This window comes from Zalophus californianus, chromosome 13 (assembly GCF_009762305.2).
Source record: "Zalophus californianus isolate mZalCal1 chromosome 13, mZalCal1.pri.v2, whole genome shotgun sequence".
NCBI lineage: Eukaryota > Metazoa > Chordata > Mammalia > Carnivora > Otariidae > Zalophus > Zalophus californianus.
The window spans coordinates 66,568,281-66,584,088 of record NC_045607.1 but is presented as its reverse complement, the minus strand read 5'-3'; the positions used below and the strand labels follow the sequence as shown (position 1 = coordinate 66,584,088).

Here is a 15,808-nt window from a genome sequence, read left to right as displayed (position 1 = left end):
TCACCCCCCTAGAGCACACACGACACCCCATCACAGAGACTCACCTGCTCCACGCTGTTCTAGTGGTGGAGAAACTCAGCCTCACGTGCCCACACGCTTCTTGCCAAGGGCCCTCCTCTACCTTTTCCTGCTGAGTGGTTGGATGGTTTCATGGGACTCAACCTTCTCAACTGCTCTAGAAGAGCTTTAAGGATTGATGATACATAGTGTTGTGGAGATTTTTTTATTCTCTTCAGCGGCCCGGGCTCTGACCCCTTCCTGCATGCAGGACACCACTGGCGGGGTCCAAGTTTCCAGTAATACTGTCATGGAGGTGAAACAAGCCAGACACCTGCTTTTCCAGTTTGCTTCCAGCTGAAGTACAGGTCGGGAACCTGCACCCCCTGTCAGGTGCCCCAGCAGGGACCAGGGCATAGGGCCTGTCTCCCTGCTGGAGGTGGTGGGCCTTGCAGGATCAAGCTACAAAGGCTCCAAGTGGCAGGATTCGGTGGTGGCAGTATGTTTGGGCACTGCTTTTGACTGCCTGACACGCAGCCTTGTCTGCCCCACAATTCTGTGGGCTTTTAAATACCCTTTCGATCAATTCCTTTTTACTTTCAACATCGCGTCTGATTCTATTGCTTGCCACCAAGAATCCGGGCTGGTACACATGGATTCATCATACCGTGAGAAACAGTGGAGTCCAACGAGATGTTCAACAGTGATTGAACTCAGCTTTTCTACAGAAAAGTTGTGTGGAACTTTCCATATCAAAGTATCCAAGTTTCCTCCCCAAACCCCAAGTACAATAAGGGATCATGATTATGTCAGGACTGGGGAAAGGGAAGGCCTACACTGAGGCGTAGGATGTGGACTCATGGGATAGACTGTGGAACTGGATTTTAGAAGAAGCCTTCAATACACACATCTTTATCTTGCCTTAATGTTGGTTCTTTAGGAGTAAACTGGCTTGGTGACAAGTAGTACCGGACCAGTGTTTGAGAGTCTGTGGGGTCCCTGTGAACAGTGGGGTCACGCAGAGGGAGGACCCCATGCCCACCTGTGAAGAACGGGGCCGAGTGGGGAAGGGCTAATGACGCAAGTGTAACAGAATAGGACAGCTCACAGGGGCTCCTTCAGACACGCGGCTTCCTAATTGGGGAGCGAAGGCACGCTTCTTCTGAGAAAGGTTGTCATAGTTATGAATACAAAATTAGGTGTAATGTACCTATTTACAATAAAAAATAAATTACAAATTTAAAAACGCTAACAGATTGCACACAACACAAAGTGCAGGTGACAGGCTTTGCATTAACAGGTGAAATGCCTTTTCTTCCCCGTTTTTGGCAGCTCTGTCCTCTGATCACCTCTTGTCGGGACAGTGATTTTACCTATTCCCACAGCTTCTCCAGCACGCTTTATCAAAAATTTCATTATTAGGACTTAATGTTTCTCTCCACTTCACAGCTTGCTACTGGTAACAGATCATTTTAGAGCTATTATTGTCAGATCTCTGAAAACCTCTATCAGGTTCATCCCAGACCCAAGCTCAAGGTCTTGGAAGGACTCCCCCAACTCCCCTCGGGGTTGCTCCTCTGGAGAGGGGCAGGCCACACTGCTGCTGGGCCCTGGCCCCTGAGGGGAGCGCTAGCGTTCTTGGAAGCTCGCCCTCTGAAGTAACTTCACTAGACCCTGAAGTGATGCTGAACCAACTCCGAGTCCTCTCAGCCGGATTCCAGTGCACAAGGCCACCCTGCACTGCCCAGTGGGAAGGGGGACAGCAGGAGTGCACAGAGACACCTTTGCCAGTGGCAGTTAAATTCTCTTTACGTATTTTACAAAAACAGATGATCATGGGAGCACGGTGCTGGGGACTCTCTCTCCCAGGGCCTCTGAGGGTCCAGGCAGTGGAAGGCCCTGAAGCTCAAGGCTCCTTAGTGTCCTGATAAATCTGCCCATGGTCTTAGGAACCCCAGTCCGCCGTAGCTGGGCCTGCCAATGACCTAAGGGCAGGTCCGGTGCGGGCTGGTGGGAGAGACAGGAGAAGCTGACGTCCTTTTCCTTCTTGGAGGCTGTCAGGAAAGTCTCAACTTGGCAGCTTTCTTGAACTTGGAGAGAAAACCCAGAATTCCACTGAAGCCAACCCCACTGTTAACCACCTTTCTGGGTTTTCTGTGTCTGAGACCATCAGGTGTCGTCCTTGTTGAAGCCACTCGTCATTGGCTTTTCTGCTGGTAGAAGCTGGAAGCATCTGCCTGGCATAGACACTATGGTGGAAAGAAACCCAGTCCAGTAAACCCCCCACACAGCCTCTGGGTCTCAGCCTCACTGCTGATGTTGCCTTAGGCCTCAGCACTCCAAGCTCTCCAACAGGGGCCCTCTGTGGGGCCTACACATGCATCCTCACCAGAGCCCATTCCTAGCTTGAACCCTACTTCTTTGAACTTCAAAAAACCGAAAGAACCCACATGTTCAGACTTTCCCCACTCCAAGGCAACGGGATGAGGAAGTGGAATTTACTAGATATTTCTCAGCCTGCTCCTGAGTTCCTCTGCCTGGACTGGGTCTCTTCTGAGGTGGCTGGGGGCGGGCTTGCTCAGGAGCAGAAGGAGCACAAGGTACCTGTCTTCCTGGGCCGTCAAGGGGATAGCATCGCTTCCTCCCATCCACAGCGCACCCCCTCTCCATCTGCACTTAGGGAGACTCCCTCCTCCTCAGAGAAGCGAACGGGATGACGCAGTAACCCTTCTAAAGCGGCTGGCATATGCGCCACTGAAGACCAGGGCCTGCCAGTGAGGCTTCCCGGCTGCCCCTCCAGTCTGGGGAACAGTTCTGCTTCCCTTTGTTTCCCCCTATGGAGTACTTCTCCCCTTGTCAATGACTTTCTCAAGGAGGGAAGGGCAAGGGGAGAAAGTAAAATCAGTAAACAAACCAGTGCCTGCTCCAGACACAAGAACTGCTTGGCTGCCAGGAGTTCACCGGGGTGAAGACTAAAGCTCTGCCGATCAGAGTCTGGTCAGGTGCTGACTCAAACACCCAAGGCTTGGGAGAATTTCGAGGCATTGTACAGGAATTGGAGATACTACAAACAGGCTGAGGTAAGGTCAGGACAGGAAGGAACCTATCAGAAATGCAGCTTCAACAATCTGAGGTGGGTAACAGTCTTGCTGAGAATGAATTTCCAGCGGAAGCACACTGACAATAGGAGTTTGATTCCTGACAGGCCCTCACGTCAGGGATTATTTAGGCTACCAGGTAACAGATCCCCTTCTTCATGCCCACAGAGGCTGGTCACAGCTTCCATGGCAAACAACACAGAAGAGATGTCCTTGACTCCAAATGAAGCCTACTACTACACATTTTGATGAAGCCTTTTTATATGAAAATAATAATGGTGGGGGCACCTGGGTGGCTCAGTTGGTTAAGCGACTGCCTTTGGCTCGGGTCATGATCCTGGAGTCCTGGGATCGAGTCCCACATGGGGCTCCCTGCTCAGCTGGGAGTCTGCTTCTCCCTCTGACCCTCTTCCCTCTCGTGCTATCTCTCATTCTCTCTCTCTCAAATAAATAAAATCTTTAAAAAAAATTAAAAAAAAAAGAAAATAATAATGGTGGTAGTTGTGTGGACAGTATTTTACCAGAACATTGATCAAACTGCAACATTTCTCAAAAGGCAGGCTCAGATCAAACAATTCTTGAATTTTCCAGATCTTTAGGTGGATCCATATACCAAAACAGTAATGCTCCTAAAACTACAGCCTTTAATCCAACAAAATGTTACTCCTACCTCAAACAGGAGCCCAAAGTGAGGGCGATTCAGAGATCACTAACACATAAATCAAAGTGGACATAAAGTCCTGACTGACTCAACCACCAGAATGCACACAGAAAAGCACATAGTCAATGCATATTAAGAATAAACCTTGAAGGGGAAAATTTTTTAATTGATGTGAAATAAATATTGGGGTTAACCGATTGTTTATTAGAAATTTCTAATTCCCAGGGCACCTGGGTGGCTCAGTTGGTTAAGCATCTGACTCAGGTCATGATCTTAGGGCCCTGGGACTGGGCCCCTCATCGGGCTCCCTGCTCAGAAGGGAGTCTGCTTCTCTCTCTCCCTCTGCCCCTGCCCCCCTCTTCTGCTCTCTTTCTCAAATAAATAAAATCTTTTTAAAAAAAAAGAAATTTTGAATTCCCACTTTGGTTAACTAGACAACTAATATGTAACCTCTTTTAACGTTTCCAGAACATGTCCTATACTCTCCCCTTTCAGCCATCCTTGAGGTCACACGAGCTCCTCTGGTGGCAGGGTTTAGCAGATAGACAGCAAAGGCAGTTCCCACTGGAACTGGCTGTATTCCTCTGGCAGGCAGAGCTGCCCTCCACCGCTGAGCAGTGGTCCCGGTCACTACCACTTTGCTGGGCTCTGTTTCCCTTCTGAGGTGCCCAAGAGATGCCTCGATGAAGAATTTCTTAGGGAAGCAAGACAGTGTGGCTTTATCTCAAATCCCTGCGGGTCAAAAGAAACACTGATAACAACAACATGACTTCTGAAGAGAGAGACCTATGGAGAAGGACCAAGTTACATTCCAAGTCCATCAGTGGTTCATGACCCATTTCTTGGTCCAAAGACTTTGAACCACTGAAATAACAGTTGTGTATCCTGGTTTGATATGAGGGAAAACGGACACAAAAATCTGTTCTCCTATCTAAGCCTTTTCTTTAGTGATTCTCTGGCAGCTGGGTTGAGCAGGTAGGGAATGCTCAAGGCACAATCCAGTCATGAACAATAAACTGGATGGAATTTGGGTTAAGAACCTGCCTTCTCACTTCATAAAATATGTGCTAGCAGATCTTGCCAAGATGTCTACGGCTCATTCTCACTACTCGTTCCACGAAGAAACAGTCTCATAATCACATCACGATGCCGCGGGGAGCCTAGTCCCTGCACGGCAGCTCTGTGGTCAACAGGCCGTGCCGGCCAAGCACAGCTCCTCAAGGAGCTCTCTGGCCAGTTTTCTTGACTTTGGGGCTTCCATGCAGAGATGATCCCATCTGTACAAGGTCTGGTCAAGCAAACCAGTCATCTCGTGGGTTAACTCATCAGTTGGAGCCATCTGCAATGAGGACAGAGGAGAAAGAAAACTAAAACACTAACCAGACAGATTCATCTCTTGGTCCAGTGAACCAACCGTACCCATCCTTCCCCAAAAAGCAGCTGCATTCCTATTAGCTTCGGAAGGGCTCTTGTTTTGTTTGCAAGGTGACTGGCAAAACAAGTCTGTTATCAGAGGCTGGCCATCCAGTGAGCAGAGTCATTTCCTAATGATCACCCTCTTCGGACAGAATGGCCCGGAACACACAAAGGCTACAAATAAGCACCATGTTTCCTGGAATGCCAGTCACAAGCCGGGCGATTATCTGCCGTGGGGAGCGAAGGCAAGTGAACGTGCTGTGGCCTGTCTGCAAAAAGCTCACACTAATATGAGAGCTGGAAACTGCTGGAAGGATAACGCCACCTGTTCTCACACAAACAGCTTTATAAATGGGATTCTTGGGTTAGCAACCTGGGCCCACTTGTTTTTTAATAGACATCTAAGGTTTTAACACCCGATTCTCAAGGGAAGCAGGAAAGGCAGGAACTGTTAGCTCTGCTATATACAGCCTCAAGGCATTCTCAGTTGTTGGTACCTAAGTATTTTCCTAAGAATTTCAGCTCAGCAAAAAGGGAAGGGTGAGAATCTCACAACTGGATTGTGTGAAGAATTTACTATGACTTTTTTAGACACGAGCACATTAAGAAGCCCTGATGTTGAGAGTAATCTATATACTTTGTGTGGGACAGTTTCTATAGACCCCTCAGTCAAATCTTTAATCAGCCATAGCAGCCAAAGGTCAGCTTCCCATCCATCTCCACACTGGGCCTTCCGGTGGGAGGCTGCCCGCCCTGGTGCCCTCAGACAATCCCACTGCCCCGGAAACCCTTCACTCCAGGGCTACCACCTCTGACCGGCAGCTGAGGCAGATGCTCTGGCAGCACAGGATATGCAGGGCACATGGCGACAGCATGAGCTCTCTTCAACTCTGGCTCAGAGGGGCTCTGCCAGGCTGTCGGGGGCAGGGCGCCAGCCTAGGTGGGGCTCCCTGTGCTCTCGGTGTCCACATTACCACTGTGTGGTTTTTACTCAGAATCACAGATGCTGTGGATGACCTCTGTCAGATACAGTTCTGTCTTTGTGGATGGATGAAACTGCGTGAGCCTCCCTGGGACACCTTCAAAGAGTTAATCTACTTCCTAGATCCCAAGTGCAGGGAGAGGGGCTCCCCTGGGCTGTTAGTCATAACAGCTGACTGTGGAGGCCACCTGTCCTAACCCTGTGTCATCTTCACGAGCCAGCTCAACCTCCACACTGTTCCACTCATGGTCTCTGGTCACATGCCTGCCTCCCCTGCAGCCCAGGTAGGCAACCTGCATTGTTGGCTGAGGTGCATCTGTATAGAGATGAAATTCATTTGAGTTCAACAACTATAGAACTGAACTCTCTATTTCAGATGCTAGCTAACTTTTACCTGGAACTGCTGTGGACCAGCAACAAAGACGACAGGAGGAGAGAGAAACATGAACTCAGGACAGGACAGGAGGCAGGACAGAGTGAGCCTCAAGGGCAGGAGGAATCCAATCCCAACACCACCCGAGCTGCTTCTGACTCATCCTGGTCAAAAAGGCACATAGGGAGGGAGCAGGGAAAGAAACCCAGTAGCCAAAGGAGCAGAACACCAGGCATGAAGGGGCAGGAGTTCCGAAGAAGGAGTTCAGTGGAAATTCTCAGAAGCCCAAGGCGGGCAGAAGCCGATTATGGGGGCCTGTGCAGGAGCCTAGGGGAGCAGTTTGTAGGGAGTATCCTACAGCAGAAGGTGGGGTGTGGGACCATGTGGGAGGTCACAGCCTTTAGACAGGGCACAGACATGCAGCCCCTGGGGTCTGTAGCCTCGAGTGTGCGTAGCTCCCCAGAGCTGATGCTGGGATAAGAAGGGTAAGACGAGGGCACTGGCTCAGGAGCTGCTCTGCTCGGGCCTGAGTTCACATCAAAGCCGGGTCAGGGGTGGAGTCCTGGAAGAGAAGAGAAAGGCCTCTTCCTGCTGGAAGAGAAAGGCCATCCCACCAAAGCCAACACTTCTACCATTTGGCCACCACCTGCTCCCAGGCCAAGGAGACCTGATCCAGGACTCCTTCCACGGTGCTCTCAGAGAGAGGAAGTGATGAGATGGGGGTGCTGAGAAGAAACCCATGAGAGGCTGGCACTGTGCAGAGGACTCCTTCCAACTGTCCTGTCTGTAGCTGCATCAGACACGATGCCCTCAACCTGTCATGAGGCCACTGCAGGAAGCCTTCCAGTTAGGAAGTCTGGTATGTTACTAAAAATAGTTTCAAAACACCCACAAGGACAGTGCCAAGGAGGCTCTCTAGACCATGATGGATGGGCTCCAAGGTGCCCAGACAGCTAGCACCTGCTAAAAAGTCAATGTGTAAAGAGAATCATTGCTGTTTTCCCTTCAATGAATTTTTTTGCAGCTGAGCAGACTTATGATATTTTATGAAGATGTATGGGAGTTTTCCACCTTTCCTTAGGCTCAGGTGCAGGCCAGAAGCATTAATGTATGGCTAGGACTGGACTGTTTTGTGGGAATGGGCTGCCTAGGAGGGGCAGCAAACCTGAATTTGTGACATACTCTAGGCTCCTTACTCACAGCACCTCTATGGGAGAGACTTAAGGATGTTCCATTCTGAATGTGGACTGTTTCCCCAAAATGGTGGATATGTGATTGGAATTAACCGGAGGAGCATCCTCTGGGCCACTTTCTTCCTCTCTTAGCCCACAGGCAGGGCCAAGCCAGCCATCATCTCTGTGGCCTGTGAAACAAGGCAAACTCTGCAGGGGCCTGCTTCTCCATTCCCAAGGTAACAGCATGGGAGATGAGCAGAACAGGAACTCGCTGGGGAGAAGGAAGGCAAAGGCTCCGGCAGGAAGAGCTTGAGTCCCAGCTGCCAAACTTGAGAAGGCTCCCTCAGGGCAGAAGCTCCATCCATAGGAGGGCATGGGCCAGAGGTCAGAGATCAGGTGAAAAAAATACCACGACGCTTTCATGACTCAAAAGTGCCTGCTGTTGACTGAGCATGTTGAGAAATAGTTGGAATATCCCATTAGTTTCAGGCTTACATCATAGTGATTTGATATTTTTATATGTTATGAAATGATCCCTGTCATGTCTAGTTATCATGTCATCATACAAAGTTATTATAATAATACTGACTGTATTCCCTATGCTATACATTACATCCTCATGGACTTATTTTTGTTCATTTGTTTTGTTTTTTAGATTCCATATATAAGTGAAGTCATATGATATTTGTTTTTCTCTGCATGACTTATTTCACTTAGCATATACCCTCTCAGTCCATCCATGTTGTCACAAATGGTAAGATCTCATTCTTTTCTACGGCTGTGTTATATTCCATTGTGTATATATACCACCTCTTCTTTATCCATTCATCTATTGATGGACACTTAGATTGTTTCCTTATTTGGCTATTGTAAATAATGCTACAATAAACACAGGGGAGCATATATCTTCTCAAATTAGTGTTTTCGTTTTCTTTAGGTAAATACCCAGTTGAAATTTTTGAGGAACCTTCATACTATTTTCCACAGTAGCTGCACCAATTTACATTCCCACCAACAATGCATGAGAGATCCTTTTTCTCCACATCCTTGCCAACACTTGTTTTTCTTGCCTTTGTTTCTAGCCATTCAGACAGGTGCAAAGTGATATCTCATTGTGATTTGGATTTGCGTTTCCCTGATGATCAGTAATGTTGAACATCTTTTCTTCATGTCTGTTGGCCATCTGTGTACCTTCTTTGGAAAAATGTCTATTCGGGTCCTCTACTATTTTATTTTTTTTTGAAGATTTTATTTATTTGACAGAGAGAGAGACGGTGAGAAAGGGAACACAAGCAGGGGGAGTGGGGGAGGAAGAAGCAGAGCCCCTGCTGAGCAGGGAGCCTGATGCGGGGCTCAATCCCAGGACCCTGGTCATGACCTGAGCCGAAGGCTGATGCTTAATGACTGAGCCACTCAGGCGTCCCTGGGTCCTCTACCTATTTTAAATGGATTATTTGTACTTTTGGTATAGAGTTGTCTAAGTTCTTTATATATTTTGGGTATCAGATCATTTGCAAATATCTTCTATTTAGTACACTGTCTTTTCATTTTGTTGACAGTTTCCTTTGCTATGAAAGCTTTTTATTTTGGTGTAATCCCAATAGTTTATTTTTGTTTTTGTTTCCCTTGTCTCAGGAGACCTATCTAGGAAAATGTTGCTAAGGCCGATGTCAAAGCGATGATTTCCTATGTTTTTTTCTAGGAGTTTTATGGTTTCAGGTCTCACATTTAGGTCTTTAATCCACTTTTGAGTTTATTTTTGTATATGGTGTAAGACAGTGGTACAGTTTCATTCTTTTGCATGTGGCTGTCCAGTTTTCCCAGCACCATTTATTGAAGAGACTGTCTTTTCCCCATTGTAGATTCTTGCCTCTTTTGTCATAAACTGACCATATGCATGGGATTATTTCTGGGTTCTCTATTCTGTTCTATTGATCTGTGTGTCTATTTTTGTGCCAGTACCATAGTGTTTTCATTATTATAGTTTTGTAGTATATCTTGAAATCTGGGACCCAAATACCTCCAGCTTTGCTCTTTCTCAAGATTGCTTTGGCTATTCAAGGGTCTTTTGTGGTTCCATACAAATTTTCAGTTTATTTGTTGTAGTTCTATGAAAAATAATATTGGTATTTTGATAGGGATAGCACTGAATCTAGAGATTGCTTTGGATAATATGGATATTAATTCTCCCAGTCCATGAGCATGCTATCTCTCCATTTGTATCATCTTCAATTTCTTTCATCAATGTTTTATAGTTTTCAGAGTATAGTCTTTCACCTCCTTGGTTAGTTTATTCCTAGATACTTAATCTTTTTGGTGCTACTGTAAATGGAATTGTCTTCCTAATTTCTTTCTGCTACTTTCTTGTTAGTGTACAGAAAGCAACAGATTTCTGCATATTAATTTTGTATCCTGCAACTTTACTGAATTCATTTATTCTAACAGTTTTTCTGGTGGAGTCTACGGTTTTCTATTTGTAGCATCATGTCATGTGCAAATACTGAGAGTTTACTTCTTCCTTATCAATATGGATGCCTTTTTTTTTTTCTTGTCTGATTGCTATGGACAGGGCTTCCAGTATTATGTTGAATAAAACTGGCAAGAGTGGATGTCCTTGTTTTGTTCCCAATCTTAGAGGAAAAGCTCTCAGTTTTTCTCCATCGAGTATGTTAGCTGTGGGTTTGTCATATACGGTCTTTATTGAGATACCTTCCATTTAAACTTACTCTGTTGAGAGTTTTTATCATAAAGGGGTGTTTAATTTTGTCAGATGCTTTTCCTACAAATATTAATATGTCATATGATTATTATCCTTTGTTTTCTTAATGTGGTATATCACAATAATTGATTATCTATCATCCCCAGAATAAATCCCACTTGGTCATGGTGAATCATACTTTTAATGTATTGTTGAATTTGGTTTGCTAATATTTTGCTAAAGATTCTGCATCTATGTTAATCAGGAATAGTAGCCTGTAATTTTCCTTTTTTGTGTGGTGCTTTTGGTTTTGGTATGAGGGTAATATGCTGGCATCATAGAATATATTTAGAAGTTTTCCTTCCTCTTCTATATTTTTGGAATGGTTTGAGGAGAAGAGGTATTAACTTTTCTTTAAATGTTGGGAGAATTCACCACTATATCAGTCTGGTCATAGACTTTTGTTTTTTTGGGAGTTTTTGATAACTGATTCAATTTGATTACTAGTAATTGGTCTGTTCAGATTTTCTACTTCTTCCTGATTCAGTTTGGGAAGACTCTATGTTTCTAGGAGTTTATTCATTTATTCTAGGTTGTCCAGTTGGATCTCATGTAATTTTTCATAATAGTCTCATAATCCTTTGTATTTCTGTGGTTTTGGTTGTTACTTCTCCTCTTTCATTTCTGATTTTATTTAGGTCTTTTTTTCTGCTTAAAGGTTTACCAATTTTGTCTATCTTTTTAAAGAACCAGCTCTTGTTTTCATTGATCCTTTTGTTTCTTTTCATTTTTTGTTTCAATTTCACTTATTTCTGCTCTGAACTTCATTATTTCCTTCCTTACACTAACTTTGGGCTTTGTTCATTTTCTACTTCCTTTAGGTGTAAGGTTAGATTGTTTTGAGATTTTTCTTGTTTCTTACAGTAGGCCTGTATTGCTATAAACTTCCCTCTCAGAACTGCTTTCACTGTAACCCAAAGATATTGAACCATTGTTTTCATTTTGTCTCTATGCGGTTTTCTGATAGCCTCTTTGATTTCTTCATTGACCCACTGGTTCTTTAGTACCATGTTGTTTAGCCTCCATGTGTTTGTTTGTTTTTTCTTTTTTTTCTTGTGACTGATTTCTAGTTTCATATTACAGTGTTTGGGAAAGATGCATGGTATGATTTCAGTATTCTTAAATTTATTGAGATCTGTTTTGTGACCTAACATGTGATCTATCCTGGAGAATGTTCTGTGTGCAATTGAAAAGAATGTGCATTCTGGTGTTTTGAGGTATAACGTTCTGGGGTCGTTCAAAGACACTGTTTCCTTATTGATTTTCTACCTGGATGATCTATCTAGTCATTGGTATAAGTGGGGAAAATCCTCTACTGTTACTGTATTACCGGCAATTTCCCCCTTTATGTCTGTTCATATTTGCTTTATGTATTTAGGTGCTTCAATGTTGGGTGCATAGATATTTATAACTGTTATATCCTCTTGGTAGATTGATGCCTTTTCATTACATAATGCCCCTGTCTTTTGTTACAGTCTTTGTTTTGAAGTCTATTTTGTCTGATGTAAGTATTGCTACTCTGCCTCTCTCTTTTTTGGTTTCCATTTGCATGGAATATCTTTTTCCATCCCTTCACTTTCAGTCTGTATGTGTCTTTAGGTCTAAAGAGAGTCTCTTGTAGGCAGCATATACAGGTATGTATGTATTGCCATTTTGTTCTTGTTTTCTGGTTGTTTTTGTAGTTCTTTTCTTTTTTTAGAGATTTTACTTATCTATTTGAGAGAGACAGAGCATGAGCAGAGAGAGGGAGAAGCAGACTGCAGGGAGCCTGATGCGGGGCTTAATCCCAGGACCCCGAGATCATGACCTGAGCCAAAGGCAGACGCCCAACCTACTGAGCCACCCAGGCGCCTGAAGTTCTTTTCTTTCATTTCATCTCTTGTTCTCTTTCCTTATGATTGATGGGTTTCTTTAGTGTTATGCTTGGCTTTCTTTCTCTTTATTTTTGTATATCTATTATAAGTTTTTGGTTAGTGACCAATCATGAGGTTCATATGTAACATTCTAATTATATAGCAGACTACATTAAGTTGATAGTCACTTAAGTTTGAACACATTCTAAAAGAACTTCAGTTTTACCTTCCCACCCAATGTAATATATACTACTACTTTTTGCTACATTTGTCTCTTAATTTTCATACTAGCTTGATAAGTGATTGCTCTACTATCTTTACTATGTGTTTCCTTTTACTCATGAAATTTTTTCCTTTTATAATTTTCTCACTTCCAATAATGGCCTTTTCTTTCCACTAAGAGAATTCCATTTAACATTTTTGGAAGACTGGTTTGGTGAGGATGAACTCCTTTGACTTTTGTTTATCTGGAAAACTATCTCTGTTTCAATTCTGAATGATAATCTTGCCAAGAGAGTATTCCTCCTTGTATTTTTTTTTCCCGTTCATCCCTTTAAGTCCCTCATATGTTACTAGTTGCTTCTCTCTTTCCGCTTTTAAAATTCTCTCTTCATCTTTAATCTCTGACATGTTACTTATTACATGTCATGGTGTAGACCTCTTTAAGTTCATCTTGTTTGAACTTTATCTGTGCTTCCTGAACCTGGACGACTGTTTCTTTCCCTAGGCTAGCAAAGTTTTCAGCTATTATTTCTTCAAATAAGTTTTCCGACCCTTTCTCTTTTCTCCTTTGGGACCCCTATTAATGCAAATGTTTGTTCACTTAATGTTGTCCAAGACACCCCTCCCCTTAACCTCATTTTTAAAAATTATTTTTTCTGCTCAGCTTGGGTGTTTTTCTATAACCCTTTCAGATCATTGATCCATTCTTCTGCATCCTCTAATCTGTTGATTCCCTCTAGTGTATTTTTCATTTCAGTTACTGTATTCTTCAACTCTTGATTGATTCATTTTTATATTTTCTATCTCTTTGTTAAAGTTCTCAGTAAGTTCAGCCACTCTTCATTCTGGTGAGTATCTTTATGATCATTACTTTGAATTCTTTAACAGGTAGACTGGTTATCTCCATTTTATTCAGTTTTTTTTTTTTTTTTTTCCCTGAGGTTTTGTGCTTGTTATTTTGTTTGGAGCATATTCCTCTGTCTCTTCGTTTTGCCTGACTTTCTGTGTTTGTTTCTATGAATTCAGTGGTAGAGTTACTTCTAAACATGAAAGAATGGTCATCTTCTGTGTAGACTGTGTGTGCCTGGTGACTCTGACTAGATGCTTGGATCTGTGTCTGGTGTAGGTTGGGGGTCCCAGGGTGCTCTGTGCAAGGGGCCTGTGATGGGACAGCAGAGGCCAAGGTGGGGATGGGCTGGGAAGGCCTGGGGTGCTCTGCACTGAGGGTCTCTTAGCAAGTCATCTGGAGCCAAAGTGATGCTGGCCTGCATTTGTGTCACTTTGGTGAGATGGCTGGAGCTATAGTGAACGCTGACCAGGGGTGTCCTGGTCTGCACTGTGCTGGGTGGGAAGGCTTGGGCTAGTATAGACTAGAGGCCCAGGCTCATTGAGGTGATAGGCTGGCTGGGGCACCTGGACCCTGCTCCCATCCATTCTATTAAGGTGGGGGGGGATGTAAACCATGGTGCTTGCCCAGCCCTTTGATCTGGAGAGAGTCTGCCCCTGCCCAATGACTGGAAAGGTTCTAGAGATGGATCCTTTATATTCTAGTTGTTCTTTTTTTTTTTTTAAAGATTTTATTTATTTGACAGAGAAAGACATAGCGAGAGAGAGAACACAAGCAGGGGGAGTGGGAGAGGGAGAAGCAGGCTTCCCATGGAGCAGGGAGTCCGATGTGGGGCTCAATCCCAGGACCCTGGGATCATGACCTGAGCCAAAGGCAGACGCTTAACGACTGAGCCACCCAGGTGCCCCTAGTTGTTCTTTTAAATTACAACATTTTTCTGTTCCCCAGGGTGTCTGGAACTGTGTGGGCCAGAGGCATGGGGCTTACTGAGGTGGCAGGCTGGCTTTGGTGCCCAGACCCGGCTCATGTCTGTGCTATGAAGGTGAAGGAAGAACATCAATCATGGTGCTCCCCAGCCCCTCTAACCCAAAGAATTGCAGCAGCTCCCCCATTGTTTAGAAGGGCTCTAGGGCTGATTCCTTTATATTTGAGTTGGCCTTTTAAACCAAGGCTTTTTTTCCTGTGCCCCAGGGCAGACAAATCTCCTCATGGTCTCTCAGTACTATCCCTCTCCACTGTAGTTGGGGGTTTCCTTTCATTACCGTTGTCTCCATCTTTCTTGCCATTCTCTATGTGGTCTATCTTCTGTTGTGCAGAAGCTGTTCAGTCAGCCTTCAGTTCTTTGGGAGGAATTGCTCTATAAATAGGCATAGATTCGGTGTGTCCATGGAGATAGGCGAGTTCAGCATCTTCCTACATTGCCATCTTGGACCAGAATTCATGACTTAATTATTTTATAACTGGAAGTTTGTACCTCTTAATCCCCTTCACCTGTTTTACCTCCCCCACCCCCAACAACCACCACTCTGGTAACTATCAATTTGTTCTATGAGTCTGTTTCCATTTTATTTTGCTTTTTCATTTGTTTTGTTTTTAAGTTTTAATTCTTATTTTTTTTAAATAGTTAAGGACATTTTAATTTTATCTATCTATCTACTTTAAGTAAGCTCTACGTGGGGCCTGAACTCATGACCCCAAGATCAAGAGTCACAAGCTCTGTCAACTGAGCCAGCCAGGTGCCCGTTTTGTTTTTTAGATTGCACATATAAGTGAAATCATATGGCATTTATATTTCTATTTATTATTTTTTAAAAATCCTTCTCCTTCTTATTTCACTTAGTAAAATACCCTCAAGGTCTATCCATGTTGTGGCAAATGACAAGATTTCATTTTTTTTCCCATTTTTTATGGCTGAGTAATATTTCATATATATTCCATGTCCTTTTTAGCCTTTCAGGTACTGATAGACACTTAGGTTGCTTCCATATCTTGGCTATTATAAATAATGCTACAATGAACATAGGGCTGCATATGGTCTTTTTGAATTGGTGTTTTCGTTTTCTTCAGATAAATACCTAGAAATAGAATTGTTGGATTGTAAGTAGTTGTATTTTTAATTTTTTGAGGGACTTCCATATTGTTTTCTATAGTGGCTGCACCAATTTACATTCCCATCTGTAGTGTATAAGGTTCTCTTTTCTACACATTCCTGTCAACACTTACTTTGTGTCTTTCTGATAATAGCCCATCTGACAGGTGTGAGGTGATAGATCATTGTGGTTTTGATTTCCAATCCCCTGATGGCTAGTCATGATGAGCATCTTTTCAAGCATCTCTTGGTCATCTGTATTTCTTTGGAACAAATGTCTGTTTAAGTCCTCTGCCCATTTTTTAATCAGGTTTTTTTTTTAGGTTGTGTAAGTTCT

General features: G+C 43.9%; 1 protein-coding gene across 6 annotated transcripts in view; it reads right to left on the bottom strand.

Annotated features, from left to right (window-relative positions):
• Positions 1–3,503: 3,503 nt before the first annotated feature.
• FANCC (FA complementation group C) overlaps positions 3,504–15,808 on the bottom strand; it is a 302,242-nt gene continuing 289,937 nt past the window's right edge. For 5 of the 6 annotated variants that reach the window (XM_027616992.1, XM_027616991.1, XM_027616994.1 and 2 more), the window contains one exon: positions 3,504–5,095. In XM_027616992.1, coding sequence (XP_027472793.1) covers positions 4,943–5,095 — 153 coding nt within the window. In that variant the 3' untranslated portion in view covers positions 3,504–4,942. The remainder of the gene's footprint in view (positions 5,096–15,808) is intronic. The other variant, XM_027616996.1, reaches the window with a different exon arrangement.